Source organism: Musa acuminata, chromosome BXJ1-5 (genome assembly GCF_036884655.1).
Source record: "Musa acuminata AAA Group cultivar baxijiao chromosome BXJ1-5, Cavendish_Baxijiao_AAA, whole genome shotgun sequence".
NCBI lineage: Eukaryota > Viridiplantae > Streptophyta > Magnoliopsida > Zingiberales > Musaceae > Musa > Musa acuminata.
This window is the reverse complement of record NC_088331.1, coordinates 8,749,138-8,775,066: the sequence shown is the minus strand read 5'-3', so window position 1 is coordinate 8,775,066 and position 25,929 is coordinate 8,749,138. Positions and strand designations below refer to the sequence as shown.

The 25,929-nt window shown below is 40.0% G+C and overlaps 3 protein-coding genes across 14 annotated transcripts; 1 reads left to right on the top strand and 2 right to left on the bottom strand.

The window, feature by feature from the left end:
• The first annotated feature begins 534 nt into the window (after positions 1-534).
• LOC135673623 (uncharacterized) lies at positions 535-12,772 on the top strand. Of its 12 annotated transcripts, none has more exons than XM_065182704.1 (8): positions 535-727; positions 4,307-5,178; positions 5,279-5,354; positions 5,444-5,521; positions 5,619-5,696; positions 5,786-5,867; positions 9,596-11,560; positions 12,206-12,772. In XM_065182704.1, exons 5-8 carry the CDS (start codon positions 5,683-5,685, stop codon positions 12,533-12,535), a joined length of 2,391 nt encoding a protein of 796 aa, XP_065038776.1. In that variant the 5' UTR covers positions 535-727; positions 4,307-5,178; positions 5,279-5,354; positions 5,444-5,521; positions 5,619-5,682; the 3' UTR covers positions 12,536-12,772. The 12 variants fall into 12 exon arrangements, with proteins under 12 accessions (XP_065038776.1, XP_065038774.1, XP_065038779.1 ...); XM_065182702.1 differs by having other exon boundaries at positions 5,427-5,521; XM_065182707.1 differs by having other exon boundaries at positions 4,307-5,105; positions 5,444-5,696.
• LOC135673624 (tubulin beta-7 chain-like) lies at positions 12,203-15,095 on the bottom strand. The gene is made up of 3 exons (XM_065182712.1): positions 14,616-15,095; positions 14,266-14,535; positions 12,203-14,060 (listed from the first exon to the last, which is right to left on the bottom strand). The coding sequence occupies exons 1-3, from the start codon at positions 15,007-15,009 to the stop codon at positions 13,387-13,389; spliced, it is 1,338 nt and encodes a 445-aa protein (XP_065038784.1). The 5' UTR covers positions 15,010-15,095; the 3' UTR covers positions 12,203-13,386.
• A 3,826-nt stretch (positions 15,096-18,921) lies between these two features.
• LOC135674959 (copper-transporting ATPase HMA5-like) lies at positions 18,922-25,370 on the bottom strand. The gene is made up of 6 exons (XM_065185222.1): positions 25,050-25,370; positions 22,589-23,980; positions 21,654-21,908; positions 20,719-20,841; positions 19,754-20,233; positions 18,922-19,473 (listed from the first exon to the last, which is right to left on the bottom strand). Exons 1-6 carry the CDS (start codon positions 25,368-25,370, stop codon positions 19,057-19,059), a joined length of 2,988 nt encoding a protein of 995 aa, XP_065041294.1. The 3' UTR covers positions 18,922-19,056.
• Between the last annotated feature and the right edge of the window lie 559 nt (positions 25,371-25,929).

The following is a 25,929-nucleotide window of genomic DNA, read 5'->3' as shown; positions in this document are numbered from 1 at the left end:
AGAGTGATGACAAGAGATGAGATAAAGGGAGAGGAGAAAGAGGATGAGCGTAAATGTCGACACTCTATATCTATGTTAACGTCGTTTAATAACTATATTGATACCGATACAGATGCAAGAATAATAAAAGAGTTACTCAATATTTACATTATCTTCTTCATTCTTTTTTCGTCTTACATCTTGTTGTTACTTTTTCTCTTTATCCACGACAGCCACACGTAACTTTATTAAAATTATTTATTATTTATTATTTTCATGTTTTCATCGATAAAATAGATGAGATAAAGATAAATAGAATTAGATGTTTCACTTTTATAATTATATAAATTTTAATATAATTTTTTAACTCTAAATATCAAAATAATATATAATTAGTCCGTGGGAAAGTTATTTCATTTCATAACTACGTACTAGAAACAATTCATTTATTTACGTAGAAATCGATACCATATTAATTCTGCCGAGTCGAACCGGATCCGGATATTGATCCGGTTACGCAACACCCGATCCATGCCCCCTTCTCTTTCCACGCGCCCGGCTCATCGTCCGCAAACACCGAGGCCTTCGATCGGTTTCTGTAGTTTCTTCTCCCTCTATCGATGGCTTTGTTGCTTTCTCCCATCTGTCGACGCCGCGTCATGCGACAGAAGGCGTTTGCGTCGACGAGAGGGATCACCGGGGCGAACGAGCTTGCTGGACTGCTGGTTTCAGTTATATGGCGAGGCTGGTAAACCTATTCCACGGCATTTCTTATGTAACCTAAAATTGGATTCCTTGGATTTTTTTGAGATTTGAATCCTTTTTTGTATAATCCACTAACATAATCAGTGGCTTATTGGATTTTCTTTGAACTTGTTCTTTCTATTGGTGCCAAGAATGTTCTTTTATAAGGAATAAAACTGTTTAAAAGATGAAATTGATTGCAACGAAAGGGTTTTTGTTTCAAGAATGTTCTTTTATATGCAAAGACAATGAAAAATTGTTGTCTAAAAAATGGAACTTTATTGCATTGGAAGCAATTCGTATTGCACCACATGTCATCCACAAATCTCACTAACATATCGACATGAATCATTTGCTGAACTGATCATAGTTTGTAAACGGGTCAACGTCATTATTATCATCTGATTTCTTCTTTAAGTCAAAGATCAATTGCCTAAGAAAAATCAGCTCGGCACAATTAACATATTGTTTTTATGTGCATTAAAACACTTGGGTTTTCCCCGTTAGAAGATACTTGTTCTTTTTTAAAAAAAAATTGGAAAATGCAAGTACTCAGGTATCCCAAGGTTGACAACATTTTAAAGTTGCTCAACTTGTTTTCTCTGCAAGTGGAGTTGAGTAGAGTTCTTTTTCAAAACATTAGGCATCCAATCTATTAGAAGGTATTTTCTCAAAATCTGGAAGGTCAAGTACTAAATTTCAATCATGGCTTGCTTGAGTTATCGGTTATGGTCATAAGTAATAAGTTGCATTTGTTTTGAAATAGCTCGGTGTAGCATGATTATACTGAAGTTTCAAATGAAACTAGAGATTGAAATATTTGAATTTCTCTCAAGTGGCCACTTTTAAGTGACAATATGATCATCTTTTGCTTGTTTCTGTATTTATTTTGGCATAGCAAGTGAGGCTATCTTGTTATTGAAAGCTACATCTCTCCTTAAAAAGCAACAAGTTTCTCCCTCGGATGATCACTTGAGTATGACAACAGAAAATTCTGAATCAATTAAAGAGGACTGAACACCTTAAACCTTAGATGTTTGGATTTTATTGCAATATTGATAGTTCACAGAGATTATGAGACATATGAAAAGGCTAATGCCCCAAAAGTAGTCACTTATAATGGATTAACTCTTCTGATTTTGTGGTTCCTGATTCTTAGTTTGATCTCAAGAAAACAAAAAAGTTCATAATGTATATTTTAATGTGCTGTTTGTCTAGGGATACTGAACTGGTATTTCATCAATTTTTTGTTGTTAGTTCACATTGGTGTTAGCACTAATGTTTGTGTGCTATATAATGGCTACAGCTGACAAAATTTAGAGTCAGTAATTTCTCTTTGCCCGTCCTTTGTAATATACTTCTAGGTTTACATACAGGGAAGTAAGTTTTGGATAGATTTCCTTTTGCTTTTTGGTTCCACATTCCATCTCCATGATATTGGTTAGAAATTTATAAGTATTCAGCTCATAGCATTACAACATAAGGATACTCTTTCATGATAGCTAATTGTGTATGCAAGGTCTTTGTGTGTGTTTTGCAGGGAGATGTTCCGAATAAATGTCTTTTATCCCTCTGTTTTAACATGTCTTACTTTTCATGTTAGTACAATTGTTTCAATTTACTAGACTACATGGTATTCTATATTTGAGAAGTGGGTAACTTGTTCATGTATTTTCTGCCAAATAAGGTGATCAAATAAATGGCAATAGCTCAGAACTCCTCAAACAACATTGACTCTCACGCTTTTATTAATTATGGTCAGAGTTCCTGCTTCTGATCATTACTAAATTCTAATGCCATTTTTTTGTTCATTTAATTCTCACAAAATTGTTACTTTGGCCTATTAGCATTGATTAAAGTTTTCATACTGTCACCACTTATATACTTGTCATTGATACCTGATAATTGTTTTAGGCTGTTTGCCTTCCCATAAATTGTCAAAATCTTCATTCTCATTTAACATTTATATGATGAATACATGTTGTTTCTTCATCCATTCTTGTTTTGTATATATGAACACTTTCTCCTGATATTTTCTTTTCCTAATATAAATGCTATGATGATGCATCAAATTTTTCATTCTCGATTTTGTTCCATCGATGATTGATTTTTTTTATTAATATCATTGCATCTAAAAGCTTAAGCCAGGAGATGAGACATGATTCATTGATTATATTCTTAGCATTTCCCCTCACATGTGGGTGGCAGATGACTCACCCGATACATGGAACTTGAATTAGTCAGGGGTTTATATAATGGTCTAGATATGCTTTAAACATTGGACCTACCACTCTATAAGAGTTTAAGCTAGTAGATGACACATGATCCATTGATTTATATTATTAACGATGTTAAAATTTTATATCCTTAACATCTTGTTTTCATGTTAAGTTTTTTGTAAAATTACTGATATTTAGCAATCCACAATTCTAAATGATCATTATTCTATTTCAAATCAGGAATTCTAGTTAGGCTTGGCCCTGTGATATGAAGCTGTACATTTTTTTATGATTAACTGAAATTCATGCAGGAATATAAAGCTTCTACAAGTGTTCATGTTTTTAGAACCTTGATTTGGCTGCAAAGATTCTATTGATGCTGGGCGATGTGCATTTTGCCTCTCTCTATGTGAAATAAAAACCATCATGACAATTGAAGAGATAACAAAATCATTAGTTGGAACAAACTTAATGAAGAAGTTTTTCGAAATTTTGTATTTAATATTAATGAAAATCATCAATTTTTCCAACAAACCATGAGAAATAAATTGTTGAAAATTTCCCAGAGCTAAGGGACTTATCCATCGTTTCATATCATCATGAGAAGAATAAAACCACAAAATGATGCCCAACGAATCTTCTAATGATCACTCGAACAAGCAAAATTCATTTTTGAGGCAAACTTGTGGAGCTCATCAAATGATAGCTGTTACTTTTCCTTGGGTTCATGTGCTCAATCAGTAGTTGAATGGTATGTGAATGATATTTAAATTTATTTTTGAGCCAATGAGTTTTTGGTGGCATCCCAAGTTTTTGTACATGTTCAGAGAATCATTGTTCTAATTCTTAGTATACAATGATAATAACATGCTTGGAAACACTAAAGAGAATTCATGTTCTATTACAGTGCAAAATTAAACAAAAAGGAACAATGAAACTTAACAGCTAATGGAAATATTTTTGTTTGACAAGCAAGACAATGACATTAATGAGACGAGCTAATTTTTTTGTATATAGTTATGGGAAATCTATCTATGGAATATTGGTGGTTGGCAACTAACCTTATATTACAAGGACAATCTTAAAAATATTTAGTTTATAGTTATCGATTATGATTTCACTTTTTTAATATTTCAGAGAGTTTGAGGCTGTGTTTCTTTCTTTATTTTCCTTAATATAACATGTTAGTAGTCATGTTTTCTGTCACTAGCAATACCATGCTGTATTATAACCAACTTGGAGCATTAGGAAATATCCTGTTCATGTTTTGTAGTATCATGACAATAAAAAATATCTGACGCTGACATAGCACTTGAAATCTCTTCAGTATCAGGCTCTTCTAACCTTTTCTAGATTATGTTCAGGTTAGTTTCTATTGAGGAGCACAGAGCTGCTTCCAAGAAGCGACGAGATGTTACATCTCTGATCAGATGAGACTTCTTGTCAAGATATAGGGCCATCTTGATGGACATTCTATCGGTGGGTGGCTTAATTCCAAGAGTAAACAGAGATGACAATAGAAACATACTTGGAGTACATGAAATTGTCTAGGCCTACTAGTGAAGAGCACATAATGTACCTGCGAAGGACAAATCTTTTGGTCCCATTTGAACAACCTGTCCTCAAAACTTGTTGAACAAGTTGGAGAAATCATCATCCAAGGATATCAAGCTTGATTGCAACAGGCATCCAAGGATGAAAAGCCTTATTTATCGCAAAAGCAGGCTTATCCGCAATCCTTTTTCTTGTGGGTATCTGATATGTTCAAGATTAGAACTTTATGAGGTATGCAAAGTAAAGGTGTATCTGCTTCACGGAGTACCATATTTTGATCAAGGTAGATGCATGGAGCTGCCACATGAAGAACGAGTAATTTGCCAAATTTATCTCAACAGTCCATCCACATCAGGTGGTCAGTGACAGAATGCTGTATCGAGGCTGTTGTGGAATGGCATCATTCTTCAGATGTTGAACAACATAGTGAACATTGTGCCCATGCAAGAGAATGCCAACAAAATGTCTGTTCGAGCTAAATGGGGAATAGAAAACAATTGCATGTGAACCCAATAAAGCCAGAGGCAACTGTGACCTTGGACCCAGGATCTCCCAGTAGAGACAAGTTATGGTGGCACAAAGTTTTAGAACTACAGCTTTGTTCATGAGGTAAGAAGAAACACTGCATATCAAGTGAACTATGTTCGTGCAGGTTTGGATGGGAACTGCTAACAAGCAGCTGGTAAGTCCAACTTAAACAGTTTGCAAAGGGCTATAGGATGAGGATGTTGATGATGATGACTTTATAATTCTAACTTCTGACACTTTTTTTTCCCGCTCAGATCCTGCAGTCAAGTGAAACTTCGATTGGAGTGCCAAAAGAACACTGAAGTTCCTCACAAGATGATCCAACCACAGGTAAATCTCTTCCATTTATCCTATGTGGTATCTTCTTTAGCAAATTATTCGGTCAAACATAACCACTTACAGAAGTTGCAAGGGACCAGATCAAAGTCTAAAGAGATCATCTGGTCCCCTCTCAGCGTTTGACGGAAGAATGAAAGAGGAAAAAGAAAGATGACAAGGTAGATCAGTTCTGTGGCTACAAGACGTACTAAATCGTCATTACATGCAAAATGTTATCATCTATAGAACTAACTTTATGTGGCCATGTGAGAGAAGGCTTCAGATGCAATGTCTCTGGTAAGACCATGAAACATTGAGCACGAAGCATGCATGAAGCGGAATGGTCACCCACTGGTGAGAAGTCTTCGCACACAGGTCTGACCTAATCACCTCGTCATAGACTCGTATATTATTCTTGACTTACAAGTCTGCATGTCATCCAGGAAGCTGATAGATTCTCATCCTGTCAACTTGACCTGCAAACGAGCCACAAGGTCTGATGCTTGTATGACGGGATCTATGAAGGTAAAATCCCTCTATTTCTCATTTAAAAATTTGATTTTGCCCATGAAATTATTATATATCCTCTCCGGCACAATGGACAAAGATAAAGCATCCGAGGTACCTGGGGGAGCCCACATGCCATGTATTATATAGTTCTTGGGTGTAGACAAGATGTGTATTTTGTGTACAGCGTGACTGCGACGTCTACAGCCACCCACACGCTACGTTGCCAAAATCACACTTCTCTATTCACTTGACGACACAAGTAGAGAGAGAGAGAGAGAGAGAGAGAGAAGTGTATAGGTACTTTATGTTGTACCAGATTTGGCCATACGATCCCCTTCGTATGTGATTGGCAAAAGCCAATGGAGCATCAGCCGCAGTATACTATCAGCAGTATGGACAGACTGCGAACTCTCCTGTATGTGTTCCACCCACTTCTTCCTCGCATTCAATGCCGCAAGTCGATGAAGGCTCGGGAAACATGTTACCACCACCACCTGCACGGGGTGCTTACTGCCACAGCCGGAAGCTTTGCAGAACTATTCATGGCAGTGACCTGTTTCTTACTGCAAGTGGACGATCGTCTCTCTCTCTCTCTCTCTCTCTCTCTCTCTCATGGGGCGGACACATCGGAGCTTCTGTCCTGGAGAAACTCAGGCTAATCTCGTGACAATGTGTGTGCTTTGTGCCCATTTTGATCCGTAGGAACAATACACCAAACATGACAGAGACTGAGTCAAAGATGGACCCAAAGAGACGAGCTGACAACACCGCTTCTGTGCAATCTCTACACTACCTGTCAGGGACTCAATAATACTGTGTCTCCACGGCAACGATCTTTTGGGGACAAAGAACACATGGGATCGCTATCAGCAAAGGGGACTGTAACGCCCAGACTACGCACCGCTTCGCACCTTTGGCCATGGCCAGACGGTGCTTTTGGCCATATGATGCTGCTCGGTCCGGTGGGGACAAAGCAGTCGTTCAGATTGCTTCGAGGAAAAGCAAGGGAGATGCTGGTCATTGCAGCAGTGGCCACAAGGTGAGCGAGGGCCAAAACCCTCATCTTTGGGATAAGTAATCAACTATTTGGTTCCTTGTTAGAGAGGCTGGACAACAAGAGGGCTCGAGCATAGCGTCGAGAAGAGAGACAAACATTATATCTGCTTGCCACAACATTTCTTTTCCCCTTTTCTTTTCCATCCGCCTTTATTCAGCAACTGCAAATTATTTGTCGCCAAATGCCGATTTTTCCTTCAGCAGAAGAGCTGAAGCGAGCGGCTTCTCCAGTGCCGTGGAGTGTGTAGCCTCCGCCGTAGCTCTTCCTCAACCCCGGTCGCCGCCATCGGCAGGGAACTCCTTTGTCTCTTGATCGCTCGAGGACTGCCTTTAGGCGAAGGTAGGCACTCTCCATATCGATATAGCTCGCGATCTCTGATTTGCCTGGTTTCTTGATGAGTTTTCTGCGCTTCAAAGTCTCCGTTCTGTTACCCCGAGCTTCTAGTTGCGTTCTTTCGGAAGAAAAATGGCTACTTTCCGCGATTCAGGTGTCGGTGTAGTGTTTTGGGTTTGTGTGGTAAATTTTTGAGGTGAAATGCTCGAGATCTAGTGGTTGTCGGGGACCGCCTTGGCCAGTGCTGTTAAGAGGAATGGGATGAGATTTTGGTGGATGATTCTATGTGTGTTGGATATTTGCCATTAATCCACGATTTTCCCCCTTTTACGCTCTTTCTACAATTAAGGTGGAGGATATGGGAAGATCTTCTTGTCTGTACTGACCTTTATTGCTTTGATTCGTTATCATTTGTGATTCTTCTTCGTTTCTGCAAGTTATTTTACCTCATATTCATCCACACAAAGGTACTTTTACAAAGAGGTAGATCTGTATTTGCTCTACTTTTGCAATGCGGTTATTTTCTTCATTCTAGTGGGTCAGATCATCATTTCTTGGTGTCAAAATTTTTTACACTCTTGGTCTGAGATGTCCTTTTTGCAGTAACTATTGTGATCATTCTGAAGATAGTTTAGGGGAATGGTTACCTAGATGTTTGGAGAAAGTTTGCAATTCCATAAGAAAGGAGCCATTTTGCACAATTGTACAGGAATAGCTTGATACAAACTTCTACATTCATGTAATGGTAGAAGGAAAAGGCTTCTTTTTATAAACAATAGAAATTGGTAGCTGCAGCACAATGTTTGACCAGCCTCAAGTGCAAATTGATCTGATGGGTTGCAAGAACTTCTCAGAGAAGGAGACGGAGGAACATCTGGAAAGAATTGGAATTTGGTATAATGGTGATAACCAGAGTCCCAGACATCGTAGCATAGATAGAGTTATGTCCTATAGAAAGGTGACCTAGACTTTGATACTCTCTTAGATATACAACTATTTGTGATTGAAATGTCATTGTTATTGAGCTTTGTCTGTTATGCTGCCCTCAAATTAGAAAGTACTAGCATGCAGAGATTGCTAGTTGATTGTTAACATGGCATTGCAAGTTGAATGTAGAAGTTTTCTTATGATATATCAAGCTATTCCATGGCATATCATAAACTATCTTCTTCTGTTTTCTTATGATATGCTTCGAGGCCATCTTGTTTCTTATAGTTTATGTTTGTTTAACTCTCTCAGGATTTGCTGACTTTTTTCCTTTGCTTCTTTTTTTCCTTTTGGAAGGGTTATGATACACTGATGCTCTTGTCAATTTGTGATTCTTTAAATTTAGCACAGAGACAAGTATAACGATGTTTTGTTTTCATTCAATTTTGATATAGAAGTGAAATTGATGTTAAATTAGTTATCTTGATTATGACTTTTGATAATGAGATGAATCACTAATGTGAGCTGTGACAATGGAATTTAGGTTTTTATCTAACTATAGACTTGGCTGTAAAATAATCTATTACTGTTTTGAAAGTTAATAGTGAACTTTTCTGAAGTATAGAAATTTGGTATGTTGTTGAGACCTGTCGGTCTTTGATGGATGGTTCGCAGGTAGAAAGTTTTGATCTGATCCACAGGTTGGCCTTAGGCAGGTTAGTCATAAACTCAGCCCGGTCGGTTCTGGCCTGATTCGGTTACTTTTGATCTAAACACATATTGGTAATTTATAGAATGGAGAAGCTGAGACCTCTGAGTATTCGATGGGTGGTTCACAGGTAGAAAGGTTTGGTTAGATGTAGGTTTTGGTCCTAAACTCAGTCTAGTTGGTGCTGACCAGTTTCAGTTAGATTTGTTCTAAATCAAAGCATAACTCACAAGTGTCTGATCATATCTAACAAGATTTGGTGGCCCTAGCCTTAATTTCTAGTATTCACTTATTTAGTTCAATCTGCACCAGTAATTGGTACATTTCTGTTAAGAAAAATCATAAAGTAGGTTATTGTATACATGTAGCTTGTTTAAAAGGAGCGAGGCATAAACATTCCAGGCAAACTTCAACCAACTAGCTCATATTGTGATTTTCTATTGTTTAGAAGTTGGAAGTTCTTCTTGATGACCTGAATGGTGTATCCAGTGCTATGGTAGCTTTAGGTTATAACCAAGTACATAATTTTTTGAGGATCATTAATTTGTATGAGAATCCATTACCTGATATCTTTGTGATTGATAACTCAGTCTAATAATGCACTTATTATTTACTATAATTTAGACACTTGCTCAACTTGTACCCAAAATAATCAAGGTATCTCTTGTCATGTTTGATCTTACATGGAAGCTAACCTTATCTGTCATGCTTTGGCAGCTTCTGGAATCTATGGGTCAAGATGTAGTTCTGGAATTTGACAATCATTTTCAAGGAAGATTGGGGCATAAAATTGTTAGTGCCTGTAGTCCTAGCAGTAGAAAGGTACAAGAGAGATGTAGAAAAGGACAGCCTGCAAACACAATCAACTACTTGAAGAATTTGGATGGTGATTTTAGAGAACTTAGCCATAGATATTCATCAAATCTCCGTTATGAATTTATGCACTCCACAAGTCTTGGTTGCAACGATGAGAATGAAGTGCTAAAAAGGGGATCTATGTATCAGAGCTCTAAAGAAGTCAGGAGAATGAGAAAACTACGAGAGCGAAGGAGGGAAGTAGAATCTAGGTGTACTGATGATGATTTTATTTCATTTGAGATTGTTGATCATTTGGCTCAGCATGGCATAAACAGATCCAATCAGTCACCACATCAGAAGTTTTTGCCTCCTGTGTGTTCAAGTGCTGATTCAAAACCTACATCTGCTGACACACTTAACTCAACTGCCATGAGCTCTATGGAGTTTCTGGATCTTTCGTTCCGTGATCTTCCTGATAAGCCTTTGCATACCAATAACTTGTGCTCCAATTTTGGACCAGCAAAAGGTAACTTGGTAGATGATCTCTTGGAGATCTGCCTACACTCTGTCAATACAAGAACTCACTGTACAGAAGCAAGTTCTGAGTTGCTAGAAGTTGGACCTCTCAAGGAGCAAGAATCTGGTTGTCACGAGAAGTTTGGTCCTGAAAGTCATGGGAAAATCATTTGTGAAAGAAATTCACTAAACATTCTTCCAAAACGCTTTTCAGAAAAGACAAAAATGTCCCACACACTTATGCAGTTGGAATATGGTCTAGCTGAAGCCAGGGATTCGAAAAATATGTTTAGCCCACTCAAGAAAATGTTTGATCCTTTGATAAAATCCAAATCTCTCCGTGATTCACCGCTCACAGGAACACAAAGATCTGGGAGCAAAGTTATTGATTCCACAAGCATTACGAGTAACGGAGTGTTTGAGGATATGGAGTGTGTGACAGGAGAGATCTTGACTGCTTCTATGTCGCCTGCTCATCTACATGGAATTCTTAAACTTGATATTGAGAATCAGAACCCATCATTTGAGTTCTCTCTACAAGATCCAGAAGACACACTATCTGCAAAAACATGGAAAACGGATAGTGCATTTAACTGGGTTTACACCTTCCATAGTTCTAGAAAAAAGAATACTAACTATGGGACTAAAGACAAACATGGACAGTCGCCTCCATTAGTTGGGCAGATGCAGGTTTCTTGTTATATATGCTCAGAAGTGAAAGATAATGGATCTTTAGTTAATTCGACAGTTGCAGAGTTTGTCTTATATGACATTGCACGAGCAAGAAGACACTTTGTTGTCGAAGAAAGATCCAAGTGCTCTTCAGATTCCATTCAACCTGTTACAAGTAATGCTATGGGAGGCCTGGTTGCAGAGGGACCTTATGAGAGAAACAATTCAGTGGAGCACCCAGATTCTTCTAGACATGGATTTGGTAGTTCTGACTCAAGACCTTCGACTTCCTACCCCTGGACACCAAAAGATTTGCATCCGCGACATGAGATTGCGGCTATTGTAACCCAAATTCCTTTCAGCAAAAAGGATAGTCTGAAAGATATGAAAGTGTCCAGGCCAAAAGAAAGCCAAAATTTATCAAGATCTCCTACAATTGATCAGGGAAGGGAGAGAAAGAGCAGCTTGAATCCTGCAATGGTAAAGGTTGTGACTCCAAGTGGAGCTCATGGGTTGCCAGACACTGTTGAAGGTGGCCCATCTTCACTTCTAAATAGATGGAGGTTTGGTGGCGGCTGTGATTGTGGTGGCTGGGACATGGCCTGCCCAATTGTTGTATTTGACAATTCCCATGCTGACGATTGGATAGATCATTCAACATGCGAAATTGAAAAGTCCACGTTTCTTTTTGTTCAGGTGTGTGTCCCATCTTTTTGTTCTAATTTGTGATTATTTGTGTAGTATTATTTCTCTTTTTTTTTTCAAATCCAGTTTATAATGCAAATTTGATATTGAAAGTTTTTGAGTTGGTGTTATATTAGCTTAACACATCCATTTGGAGTCAATATTTGGCATTCTTACTGCATAGTACTGCAATTTAATGGAGTATTGGTGCAGGGTAGTTGTGTGAGTCTCCTATAGAGCTTTGTATATTTTGGCAGGCATACAGACAAAGGATATTATACATGCTTGCTTTCATTTGATCAAAAAAAGAGTTAATCTTTGGCATGGTTAATTCTTTAATTCCATGGAGGTGCCTATAGCTCATGAATGCTTAGTGATTGCCCGAGTCTCCAATAGATACTTGTGTAACTTGGAAGGTCACTGTATGGGGCACACAGGAACAAAAAGGAGTTTCAACTCTGATTTTTCAACCATCATGCAATTAATCATTTCAATATTCTGATATTTTCCCTTCTGTACCAAAAGGATCATAATTCTAGATGTATCTTACATGCTTACTTGATCTCATTTTCTTGGAGGCATTATTTTAATTTGACGTTGATGTATCTTCGCTTGTTAACTTTTTTGATATTGACTCTGTTTCGCATTTCCAACCAGGGAAAGAAGGAAAAGTTACCTGCACTATCAATATCGGCTGATGGCAAAGGACTTTATTCAGTTGATTTCCATGCACAACTCTCAGCTCTACAGGCATTTTCGATCTGCATTGCCATCCTGCATGGTTCTGAAGTTTCTTCGGCTGTTATCCAGGAGAAGATCAGACAGAGGTTTTACTCTAATTCATTAAAATTACTCCTTGAGGAAGAAGTGCGGCAGTTGATTGAAGCAGTTGCAACTGAAGAACAAATAAAAGCAAAAAAAGGAACAGAGCAGATGCCTCCCTCTTTTTTCCTAGACCCACCCTTTTCTCCGATGGGCAGGGTTTAGAATCGAAGCACTACATGCTGATTGAGCCGAATGATCTTGAAGCTAGATCAAGCGATGTCAGAGATAGCATGCTGGAATGTGCTTGAGCATCCCAATTATTTCTGGAATATAGCAGAAATCTCTAGGGAAGATTCGCCGCAAAGATAAGTTATGTCTTCTGTTACAAAGATAAGTTACACCAATGTTCAATTATTCATACCAACTCTGAGTTCGTGATAGCTGATGTGTGCTAGATCATGTCTGTGTTCATAATCATAAGCGAGGTAAAGGAAATGTCTTCTGTTCATAAGAGGTTTTCACTTACTTATCTGATTGCTCACCGTTGTCAGTGACAATAAACATCGAGATGGTGCTAATACACAACTGCAATGTGAGTAGCTTTCTCGTCGGTCTGGTAAGAGATCTCATGAACAAATGATGCTTTATGGTCGCCATATTTTGTAGAGATCTTCTGCTGACCACTGTGATTCAGTGAACCTCTCGAACCCCTCTCCCATCTCTGCAGGATCGGCTGTCTCAGTTCTCTACTGTTTGATCTGAAAAGGCACACGAAACAAATGCCTGTCATCAATATCTCAAAGAACGCCAGTGTCAACATGCACCATGAATGATCTTTTTCTTTGGAACTCATTGAAAGCACATCAAGTAGTTCTGAGACCATGCCTTGTGATCCTGGATGTACCCAATGGACTCTTAATGCAAGCCATCCACTATATATAAAGAGAGAGAAATATGACATAGTCGATGCGTAGAAATCGATGACAGAGCTCGACAATACCAATCACACACTGAAGGAAAGTAAACCAGCAGCTCATCTGCCTGCATACATGCATGCATGAAAGCGTGGACTTTTAGTTCTCCTCAACGTCATCACCGTAGGCTTCCTCCTCGTCGGCGTCGGCCACGGCGTCCTGGTACTGCTGGTACTCGGAGACGAGGTCGTTCATGTTGCTCTCGGCCTCGGTGAACTCCATCTCGTCCATGCCTTCCCCGGTGTACCAGTGCAAGAAGGCCTTGCGGCGGAACATGACGGTGAACTGCTCCGACACGCGCTTGAACATCTCCTGGATGGAGGTGGAGTTGCCCATGAAGGTGGCGGACATGGAGAGGCCGGTGGGGGGGATGTCGCAGACGCTGGACTTGACGTTGTTGGGAATCCACTCCACGAAGTAGGAGGAGTTCTTGTTCTGCACCGCGATCATCTGCTCGTCCACCTCCTTGGTGCTCATCCTGCCGCGGAACATGGCGGAGGCGGTGAGGTAGCGGCCGTGGCGGGGGTCGGCAGCGCACATCATGTTCTTGGCGTCCCACATCTGCTGCGTGAGCTCGGGGATGGTGAGGGCGCGGTACTGCTGCGACCCGCGGGAGGTCAGCGGCGTGAATCCCACCATGAAGAAGTGGAGGCGGGGGAAGGGGATGAGGTTGACGGCGAGCTTGCGCAGGTCGGAGTTGAGCTGCCCCGGGAAGCGCAGGCAGCACGTCACGCCGCTCATGGTGGTGGAGATGAGGTGGTTCAGATCACCAACTGACGTCGAACAAAGAGCACTTCGTATCAGTCGACGCGAATCTCCATGTACGATCCTAAACTTGCTATCCATTAAGTTCTTTTAATCGGATACGGATCCTAAACCCATACCCGTTAAACTTGGATACTTAAGCTTAACGAATTCGGACTCGACTCGTAAACGGATCCTATCCAAACCAACCCCAAAGAGATGGAAGTCACTTACAGCTGGGGTTGGTGAGCTTGAGGGTCCTGAAGCAGATGTCATAGAGGGCCTCGTTGTCGAGCACCATGCACTCGTCGGCGTTCTCCACCAGCTGGTGCACCGACAGCGTCGCGTTGTACGGCTCCACCACCGTGTCCGACACCTTGGGCGACGGGAACACCGAGAAGGTCAGCATCATCCGATCCGGGTACTCCTCCCGGATCTTGGAGATCAGCAGCGTCCCCATCCCCGACCCCGTCCCTCCTCCCAGCGAATGGCAGATCTGGAACCCTATCACCACCGCCGCCACCATTCAGTAGATGTCATCACGTGAAGGTAAGCCTTTGAGATGTGTTGGTGTCGCTGCATACCTTGGAGGCAGTCGCAGTTCTCGGCCTCCTTGCGGACAACATCGAGGACGGCGTCGATGAGCTCGGCGCCCTCGGTGTAGTGGCCCTTGGCCCAGTTGTTGCCGGCGCCGTTCTGGCCGAAGACGAAGTTGTCGGGGCGGAAGAGCTGGCCGTAGGGCCCGGTGCGCAGCGCGTCCATGGTTCCCGGCTCCAGATCCATAAGCACGGCTCGAGGCACGTACCGGCCGCCGCTGGCCTCGTTGTAGTAGACGTTGGCCCGCTCCAGCTGCAGGGGGGAGCTGCCCACGTAGTTCCCCTTGGCGTCGATGCCGTGCTCGTCCGACACCACCTCCCAGAACTTGCCGCCGATCTGGTTGCCGCATTGCCCGGCCTGGACGTGCAGGATCTCCCTCATGGTGGCAGAATACAGAGAGAGAGAGAGAGAGAGAGAGAGAGAGAGAGAGAGAGAGAGAGAGAGAGCTTGCAAGAAGGTTTGAGGTGGCTGTGAGCTTTTTGTAGAAGTCGGCAGATGTGTTGATGAGGTGCGATATTATTGTGGAGGAAGGAACAACCGGTTGGTAAAGATGGAATACTTTGGCGGTAGATGGAGCTCGAGATGTTCTCTGTGGTCTGTGCTGGGTAAAAGCAAGATGGGAGAGAAGGAAACTGGGAGCGGTGCGAGAGGGCGGTGTTGAGATGGACAAGGCAACAACAGCAAGGCAAGTGAGCTGGAAATGGAAGGAGACAAGAAGGTGCTTCGCTGTCCCGTATGGTATAACATGGACTGGTTTATGGGTGTCTTCTCTCTCAAATCATTGAGATCTGAGGTCGTCGGTCACATGGGCATAACATGATCATTACAGAGGAAATAATGTGGTTTTGGATGCACCAGTGGGATAGCAATACATGGGAATTATTACCTGCTATATATATATTGGGTTGGGTTGGGTGACTCGCCGAGTTGCTGCTTAATATGTTTTGGATCTGAAGTTGGTAATTTTTTGTTGATAATTATAATTAGCCGAGTCTAAATCAATTTGGTCAGAGATAATAAGATACATGCGATTGGTGGTTCAGCCAATTTGAGTCATCTAAGTTTTCTTTTCCTTCTTTTCTTACTCATTCTGTGATCTTATTTGGTTGAAGAATTTTAACTAATTAAGTCTAAAATAAAATAGGTCACTAACGTTCTTCACAATCCTTCTTTCTGACACTGACTTGTACAATTAGATGAAAGATAACATTTTAGGTCACATGGTCGAGATATGATAAATTATAAGTCAATTATGTCATTAGGTTAGATCATGATAAATGATAGTAGATTTAGTCTAGTCGTAAATATTTATGCTGAGAGGTTTAAGTAGAAAAGAATTATCCATGAATAATGATAGAAAATACGTCAACGATACGAAGCTATTACCAATATCTAAAATATTTGTTAGATACTGAGAGTCGAAATTTTGTGTGATAATTTTTTTTTTCCAATTTTGAAGTATCAACTAACTTATTTAATAAAGATTTTCATCATTAGTGGCAAAGTCTTAAAATCAAATCCCATTTTTTATACTTTCAAAAGAAAAAAAAAAATCAAAAAGCAACCATTGGCACAACAACGTAGGTTTAGGACAAATGTCAAGTTCAATAACAATCATTTCTCGGATCAAGTGTCTTAATTATGTAGAAACTAAGGCAACATTAAAAAGCGAGTATGGAATGAGATACCGAAAAAGTTGAATTGGCCTTTTCTTTTTTTTTTGTCACGTAAAAGAGAATTATATTAGCCTCTCAAAATTCTACAAAAGATCTTTTTAGGTTATTATTAGGTTATCATAAACAATGGATACTACATCCATAAGAAAATTATTTATTCTAAAATATCTAAAATTTTGTTGTCTTGTTGCTGGAGAAAAATATCATTGATATTTACGGGATAACGTGTAATTTATTCAAATTTATTTCTTGCACAAAGATCGAAAGTCTCCTTATGCGAGTTAAGTTTGCCCGACTCACGTGTCATGGGCGTCTCCCTAGCTCGACTTACTGCTATAGTAAGTACGGAATGAGTTTGCTCAACTCATATGTCTTAGGTACTTCTCTGGCCTAATTTACTATTATAGCAGGTTTCTTCTTACACGAGTCATGTTTGCCTGACTCACATGTCTTAGGCGCCTCTCTAGTTCGATTTGTTGTCGTGATAGGTTTCTTCTTACGTGGGTCGGGTTTGCCCGACTCATGCATCTTAGGCGCCTCCCTGGCCTGATTTGCCACCATAGTGGATTTCTTCTTATGCAGGTCGGGTTTAACCAATTCACATGTCTTGAATGCCTCCTTAGCTTGATGTACCACTATAGCGGGTTTCTTCTTGATAAGGGTAAAAATGGTGATGTGACACGCCATGACGTCAGCCATGTTTGGACAACACACTGCCCAAGGAAGTCGGCATTAACACCTAACTCAGGCTTGGTTCTTCACGCCACGCCAACCCCATGTCAGACGCTATCAGCCTGCCTCCTGCAAGCAGCCACATCAAGTAACATCAAACTCATCTATAAATACCCCAGAGTTCTAAACGAACAAGGGGAGGAACACAAGCACAACGCACTCGGAGGCATCTCTTCCTCCAAAACCCTCTCCATATCGCTAACTTGATCGTCGGAGGGGTCGAGCCGAGCTCCCGGCCCGACCTGTGTGCAGGTGCGAGATGGTGTCGCCTCTTCCCGACACTGCGGCGGAGCTTCCTCCCGCCCGACCTCCGACCACCACGACCTCCCGACCCGACATCCCGACCCGAACCACCGTGCTCGGCCGCCGGGAGACCCCGAGGGACGCCACCCTTGATCCTCGACATCCGGACCCTCGAACCGAGCCGCGTCGGCCCCGAGGCCACGGCATACAGTTGTTTCCCGCAACACTTCTTACTCAAGTCAGGTTTGTCCGACTCACATCTTAGGCATCTCTCTGGCCTAATTTATCATCGTAGCGAGTTTCTTCGTACGCTGGATGGGTTTGCCTGACTCACGCATCTTGTTGGAATAATTTCGAGGAGGTGTTTTTACTTGGTTGCGAAAGGTGATTTCGTGGAGAGTGAAAGACTACTTTTTCATGATTGGCACCACGTGATTATGAGTTGAATATAATCAGAATACCAGAAGATAATTCGGGTTAGTTATGAATCGGTTCTCATATGAAATATTCATATGAATATTTTTAAATGACTAGAACACAGTTCGAGTCGGTTATGAACTACTTTTCTTATAGGATCTTTACGAGATATTCTTCCGATCTTTAAGTTAGTATAAAAATACGTCGTTACCTCTAGAACAGAGGAAAAAAAAGGAAAGGTGAAACTCGTACTATCTTAAGAATTGAAAATATCTGACTCTAAAACAAGTACGGAGAAACTACACTGTATCCTCATAGTATACATATCAAGATTATGTCGTGCTGACATACATATCAATGATATTTTTTTCAATATTTTTTTTAAAAAATATATTAATTGACTACAATGATTACATGAGAAATTATTCGGCTAACAGTCCACGACAATATGAGAATCCATATATAAGATTACATTCCCAAAGCCATTTTGCAATGCAAGCAAAGTTTCGTATTTCACCCTCTTGCATCATGATCTTAGGATGCCATATATCCACTGCCGTGTCAGAATGGGGGATGCAAAAGAGGTCAGTCCTGTATGTGCTAGTACTGAAGACAGCTGAAAGGAAGAAGACGACAGGAATGCGTGCAGTGTTCTCGTACCGTCTACTGGTGTGCTGATCTCTCTCTCTCTCTCTTACTGTCTTCTGATGTGCTGATCCATCCAACACAAATTAAGCTTATGAAAGGTATAACTCTCTTGATCTGCACCACTAATTCTTGGGACAAATGCAGCTATCAATGTGTGGACTTCCTACCACGAGAATGAGAGGTATACCTCTTGTGACGTATTACGTCCACGACGTAGTCGTATACATGTTGTATTGGAATCCGTCTTTGCATGAGTAGAAGTCAACATTTGATTGATTAGTGCATGATAAGTCTCAAGTTCATGTTCATGAGCCTCTTTTGCACCCATTTAATTTAATCAAAAATTTATTTATTTTTTTCAAAAAATAAAAGACACAGAAAGAGAATGATTTTTGTTAGAAGAAACGAAGAAATAAATATGAAGAAAAAGAGAATCATAAAATCTTTAAATAAAGTCCTTGAAATTAAATGTATTAAACTTAAAAACATGCAATAAACACAACCAAATGAGATTTAACGATTAGAGAAAAAGAATATGTACCCAATGATCAATGTATAATTAGTTCGAAAACAGAATTCGAGTTCTCCATCAATGCCTTCATGCGCATCCTTCCTCCACAGCAATGAAAATAGTTACAATTCGTTTATCCATATGAACGACATCTTTACTTGTGCAATCACAATTTTGATGTAGAAATTTACATGAACAATTTCAATTGACCACAACTTCGCTCATCCGAAGTGTGTCTAATTTTTTGGGTCTCTTATAGTTCTTCAATAAGAGAGAGCAGCAAACTACGCTAACTGAAGAAGCTGCCATTGCAGCACCGGCAATCCATGGAGGCAACCGGAATCTGGTGAATGGGAAAAGAACTCCGGCCGCGATTGGTATGCCGATGATATTATAACCAAGTGCCCAAATATAATTCATACGGATCCGATTGAAAGTTTTCCGAGAGAGATCAATGGCAGTTATTACATCTTCCAAGTTGCTCTTCATAAGAACAATATCGGCAGCTTCAATTGCGATGTCTGTGCCAGCGCCTATGGCCATTCCCACATCGGCAGACACCAGTGCAGGTGAGTCATTAATTCCATCTCCAACCATTGCCACAACTAAGCCAGACATCTAAAAGAAAAGAGAGAGAGAGAGAGAGAGAGAATATTATCAGTATAATCATGCTGGATATTGGAAAAGTCTATGCATCGAATCTTAGCCCTGTAACTGGAGAGATTCAAAACAAAAAAAATTTACTGTTCCAGACAGGTGAAGAATCTCAATAGAACAGTCACAGTAGATTTATAATATGCTTACTTTTGTTTGTTGGAGATGGCAACACTCATGTGTTGTACATATATGCAAGCATAAAAAATAATAGTCAAACACTATGAATGACATGGAAAAGTACCTGAAGTTCCTTAACTTTCTCGGCTTTTTGATCTGGCTTTGCTTCTGCAATAACAGTGTCTATCCCAACCTCCTGTGCAATTGCATTTGCAGTACCCCAGTTGTCTCCGGTTACCATAATGCTTTTCACTTTCATGGACTTCAGAAGGGATATAACATCTGGAGCACCAGGTTTCAGTGGATCGGATATTGCGATTATTCCGGTAAGTTCTTGATTGATTGAGACGATTATTCCAGTTTGTGCCATTCCCTCAGTTTCTGCAAGAATCTCAGAGGCTTCAACGGGGATACGGATGCCTAATTCCACCATCAATCTCTTGTTGCCTACAACAATTTCTTTGTTTGCAACGGAGGCTTTGACACCATGGCCTGCAATGGCAGTAAAATCTCGTGCTTCAGGCCAAATATGATTATCTTCATCTGTGCTGAAATTTTTGGCATATTGAACTATAGCTTTTGCCAATGGATGCTCACTGTTAACCTGTCAAGGATAGGCATCAAATGAAGCAGCCATTGAACAGGGGATGTATTAAAAGGATTGATTGTGCATACTAGTAACTCAAAGTAAATGACTCTGCGTATTGGAGATATATTGCTCAAACAGCCCACAGAAATCCAGCAGCAACTGACAGCCTATATTCTAGATTTTGTAGAATTGGTTCTTGATGTAACACTTCAGCGTGTTCTTTTAGGACAACCTCAGATCTTGTCTACATTATGTCTCGATGATCCTAATGTTTGTCAGAGTCCAGTCAAACTGAGGGGTATGTTTGTATGGCATTCTGATCGATTCAGCATTTAGTTGGATTAGTCTTAGTTTTAGTTAACCTCTACTGCAGTTAATTATTCACTACGCAACCCAAAAGCTCCCTCTGCATTCTAACTCAAAAGCTTTTCACGAGATGCAACATTTTTCATAAATAAGATCCTAGCATAACCATGAACAAATAGAGCAAGGAGTTCTACCTCGGCAGCTGCCACATATTCATAAAAGTCACGCAGCACCATATTCCTCAGTAGCCGTGTGCTGACAACGACAGGTTTTCCAGTGGTAAGTGTGCCTGTCTTGTCAAATACAACACAGTTCACCTGCAAGGAGATTTTGTTATGTGATAGCTATTATAATTGTATTATGAACACACATCACACTAAAACTTCTGGAAGAAAAGATAAGCTTAGGTTTGCTTGAAATATTTCCTAAAAGAAAATTCTCGTGGATACTAGATGCTTCCAGCATTTTAAGATTTTTTGTTACTTATAGTCATTTTTTTTATTACAAGGGTAAAATGCTGAGGGTAGATAAAGTTTACTGATTAAAAAAATTATCAATTTCAAGCAAACTCAGTGGAAGTTGATTACTTTTGTACCTTTTTCCTTTCCCTTTTTCTCGAGTTCTGACTCCAAGATTCTGCTAAGAAATGGAATTATCAGTAATGAATTATGGATCCTAGGCTTCAAACTAGGTAAATACAAGGCCTCATACAAAAATTGTGGTTGTTAACTGTGAGCATGGGATTGCTACTTCATGACTAATTAAACAATTTATTTACTGTACTTATGTCTCTGTAAGTAATGAAATGCTATTGGAATTACAAGTCAGTAAGCTACTGATAGAGTAAATATCTAATAGGTAACTTTTGTCCCAAAAATCACCAAAATATGGAATTTCACTCAACAAATTATTGGAAAAAAAATCCACTTTTAAGTAATATGTATAGTATCCAAAACAAGAACAAGATGTTGACTAATTTATGTGTTGCATACTATTGTAATATGTTGGAACCTATTAACAGCTGAATCTAACTATCCAACAAAATGATTATAGACAGAAATGAAACATGCATCACCAAGAAAGATTAGCTACAAGCAGAGAGAATAGGGAAAAAATTAATCTAGCAAACCTTGTGTGCACTCTCCAACGCTTGTCCCCCTTTAATTAGCACACCTTGAGATGCACCTACTCCAGTTCCAACCATAACTGCGGTGGGAGTTGCAAGGCCAAGGGCACATGGGCATGCTATCACCATGACAGATATACCAAACTGAAGAGCAAGTTGAAAGCTATCCATTGATGATGGTATCCAAGATTTTGGGTAGGAATTGAACTTTCCCGCTAAGAACCAAATGAGCCAAGTAAAAAATGCAAGAAGAATAACCTGAAGATGCAAATTTGTTCATTAGTATTTATTTTTTACATTGTGAATATATGGTTGTATTTTAACTGGAAATCTTATAGGCAACCAGAAGCAGTTAATTACTAGACCTGTAGACCATACATGATAGCACATGGATATTTTCTACAAATACAGGCAACACTTGGGAAAATTACCTTGAATCACATATAGGCAGAAAACATGAATGGTTCTTTCTCCCAACAAGAATAAGATATCAAAGCATTTAATTACCTTGAATCACATATAGGCAGAAAACAATAGCAGGACAAACCAAATAATTTAGAAAATTCAAGCTGGCATAGCAAGGATTTACTCAAAAAGTGATAAAGCAAGAGCAGCATATATGTGCACTGAAAAAGAAAAATTATCATAAGCAAACATCAACTAAGAAACTATGTAACTGGAATTAACTATAAACCAAATCTGAAAATGAAACAGGTTTACAAAATATGCCAAAAGATTATTTTAAGCTTAAAAGTAACAACAATTATTAGTTATACCAGAAGAAGAACTACCATTAAACACTTGACTCTATTCAGCGTTATCATCTGAGCTAGTTGAGATCAACTTTTAGTATGCAAATGACCAATTTATCTAATTCACTTATTTGAAGAGATTAGCTAACAGTAAAAAATAGAACAAGAAAATGCATAATAACTTACTAGAGGCACAAAATATTTAGAGATGCGGTCAGCAAATTTCTGTACAGGAGCTTTAGCCATTTGAGCTGATTCAACAAGACGAACAATCTGTGAAAGGGCACTTTCCGAACCAACATGAGTGGTACGGACATGCAACACACCATTTTCATTGACAGTACCACCTATAACAGCATCACCTTTCCTCTTCGCCACAGGCCTTGATTCCCCAGTGATCATGCTTTCATTAACATGGCTCTGACCCCATATAACAAATCCATCTGAAGCTACCTTCCCACCTGGCACTACTTTAATAATATCATTCTTTTGAATCAATCGACTATCTATCTCCCTTTCAGTCACCACATTTCCTTCATTGCCATAGCTTAGGAGTATTGCGGTTTCAGGTGTCAAGTTCAGGAGCTTAGCAATGGCCTCTGATGTTTTCCCTTTAGCCAAAATTTCAAGATACTTCCCAAGAAGGATAAATGATATGAGCATAGAACTAGTCTCAAAAAAATCAGTTCCCATAAAATTTGGTGAAGTTGCAGCTCTGAGCACGGAGTAAAGTGAATAGAAGTATGCTGCATTTGTTCCAAGAGCAATTAACACATCCATATTTGCAGATCCATGTTGCAGGGCCTTATATGAACCAATGTAAAATCTTCGGCCTATTACAAATTGGACGGGAGTGCACAAGATCCATCTCAAAAGCTCTCCGATGTTAAACATGTTCACCACTTTCTTTTCTAGTAAATGTTTAATCCCTGGGATATACATAAACACCATTGAAGTGAGAAATACTGGGATGGTGAATACCAAACTCCAAAGAAAGGAATGATAATATTGCTTAATCTCATCACCCTTGTGAAGCTCCTTTCCGCCAGCTTCTGGGTATATTGATGCCTTAAGATGGCCAGACCCTGTTGATTCAATAACTTCAATGAAATTACGTGGACCCGTCTGATCTGGCTTGTAAGACACCGTAACTTTACGAAGCACAGGGTCAATATTTATATCATCTACCCCTGGGAGTGCTTGAAGAGAACTTTTCACCATAGAAATGTATCTGCTGTAAAATGTACCATCAATTTTGAGCTGTATTCTGTTTCTATCTTCACCTGTGGTAATAAGTGTAGCCTCAAAGCCAGTGTCTTCAACTGCTTCAATAAGTTGGTTGGCACTTGCAAACCTAGGATCATAGCAAATCTCTGCTTCTTCAGTTGCCAAGGCTACCAACGCTTTGTGTACACCAGGAACAGCTTGCAGAGCAGACTCAACAGTGTTTGTGCAAGAGGTGCATGTCATTCCTTTTATATGCAGTCTGCATAATAGAGTAGAATTTTCTTTCATCAACTCTTTGATCGATGTGGCCTCAAAGCCAACATCTTTGATGGTTTCTCTAATTGTGTCTTCCTGCAACATGAATGAATACATGAAATACATTACATATGCAACTACATTCTTCTCGATTACAACAAGAAATCTGATGATGTTGAAGAGCCTCAATACTGTGTTTCTTGATTGCAAACATTACATATTGCTAGCAGAATGGGCTAGTATCGCTGTAGCCCAAGGCCATAAAGCCATAGTTGTCAGAATGATCCAACGAAGTCTTAGGCCATCAGGTCACTTATTGTACAGTGTGCAATTAATCAGACCATAGGCTTAATAAAAATATTACAATTATTAAAAAAAATAAAAATTGAACATTTGAGATATACTTGGATTAATGTCTCAAAACCTATTTCTATATTTTTTTCCCTTTTTTCGGTTGACAACGTAAAAAAGAAAAAGTTTATTAACCAATAGCATGATAGGACCAACAAACATCATTTTTTTTATAATCTTTAGGGAAATTCCAAAACCAATCTAGTCTAATTAGACCAGTTGATTCTTTCAATCCTCAAAAAGACCAGTTGGTTGGACCTGGTTCAAATATTATTTTCGATCCAACAACTGAAGTAGATCAGCCAATAGTCCAATTTTTTGTCTTCTCCTACCAAACTGAGGTTTGGTTTTGATAACTATGTATATAAAGAGCCATACAAATGTCATGCAGAAAAAGGTCTTTCATCCTTGTCCATAGGTGATCTACGATTGTAAATTCTACCCCCAAATTTCTAAGTTCAACTGAATTAATTTTAGTGTTTATTATCTCAAGAGAAGTATAGAAAATATGATCACCGCTTTAAAGGTGTAACTTATCACATTACAAATAGGAATGAAATAGGTCTTCGACTAGTCCAAAGTGACCAACTTCAAAAGACTTTTGCTTCACATCTAATCTCATCTATTCTGTTACCCACAAATCTTCAGAAGCTTCAAGTTCCGAATTCTAGCTAACTCCATACGGTGCCCATTAGGGAACTAATCCCATCATCTCTCGCATGTAATAAAAATACTTGCATCTTTTCATCATCTTATATTACTAAGCCCTCAAAGCCTTCCGCCGGGCAAAAAGCAAGAGAAGAGTGGAACTCACCGTAACGAAGGCGGGGTAGAAGACGACCTGAGCCCGATCGTTGAGAACGTCGACGGCGGCGTCATGGATCCCCGGCAGCCGCTTGATGGCCTTCTCCACCGACCCGGCGCACGCGGCGCACGTCATCCCGAGCACCGTAAGCAGCGCCACCCGCTTCTCCGGCTCCGGTCGGGCCTCGAGGTCGGCGCCTCCATCCGCCAATTCCCCCGCCAGCTTCTTAGGGTACCTGGGCATCGAGGGGTAGTGCGGCCTGCCGCCGAGGCACGACACAAGGAATGCCCTGCTCTCCATACTCCCGCCGCCCATGCCTTCCCTCTCCATCTCTCTCTTCTCTTCCTCGGCAAGCCCTGCGCTGGCTGCAATGTTGTTGTTACAGTTGGCGAATGCGACGTGTTCGAATCAAACTCAATCGTTAAGACCGTTTAAAGAGACCACTAAGGAGATGGACGTGAATCATAAAGCACTTAACCGGATGTGGGCCGGACGTGGATTGGTCACGGTTCACTTTGGGCTTGTATTTGGGCCATCCTTGGAGGACGGGGATTTCCTGATTGTATCCGGGCAGGGTTCAGGATTTCGTAAACGCCAAGAATTAACAGAACTAATTAAATGGGTAATGTCATACTTAAAACAAAATTAGTTTCGTGCTCTGATTCGTGATTGGAGCTCAAATAGACTACTGTTATGTTGAGCATCGATTAATTCATTAAAAGAAGAAACGTAGTTTGTTTACTCATTGATTGTCCTGTGCTTTCTGTTTCTATAAGCATTTCTGATGCTTATAATTTTATGTAAAGACTGGAAGATAACGAAAAGCAAAACAAGTCTGCATCTTTAATTATCTTGCAGTAAACAAGTCTTCTTTAATTATCTTGCAGTA

Bases quoted from the DNA above. Each gene is read 5' to 3' on its own strand.
- LOC135673623 (XM_065182699.1), top strand. From the start codon at position 8,042: ATGTTTGACCAGCCTCAAGTGCAAATTGATCTGATGGGTTGCAAGAAC. The intron at 8,201-9,595 runs GTGACCTAGACT...ATGCTTTGGCAG, and splicing joins GAGTTATGTCCTATAGAAAG to CTTCTGGAATCTATGGGTCA. The intron at 11,561-12,205 runs GTGTGTGTCCCA...ATTTCCAACCAG, and splicing joins CCACGTTTCTTTTTGTTCAG to GGAAAGAAGGAAAAGTTACC.
- LOC135673624 (XM_065182712.1), bottom strand. From the start codon at position 15,009: ATGAGGGAGATCCTGCACGTCCAGGCCGGGCAATGCGGCAACCAGATC. The intron at 14,536-14,615 runs GTATGCAGCGAC...CGGTGGTGATAG, and splicing joins GAACTGCGACTGCCTCCAAG to GGTTCCAGATCTGCCATTCG. The intron at 14,061-14,265 runs GTAAGTGACTTC...GTTCGACGTCAG, and splicing joins CAAGCTCACCAACCCCAGCT to TTGGTGATCTGAACCACCTC.
- LOC135674959 (XM_065185222.1), bottom strand. From the start codon at position 25,370: ATGGAGAGGGAAGGCATGGGCGGCGGGAGTATGGAGAGCAGGGCATTC. The intron at 20,842-21,653 runs GTTTGCTAGATT...ATCTCCTTGCAG, and splicing joins CGTTGGAGAGTGCACACAAG to GTGAACTGTGTTGTATTTGA. The intron at 20,234-20,718 runs GTAGAACTCCTT...TATCCTTGACAG, and splicing joins AATATGTGGCAGCTGCCGAG to GTTAACAGTGAGCATCCATT.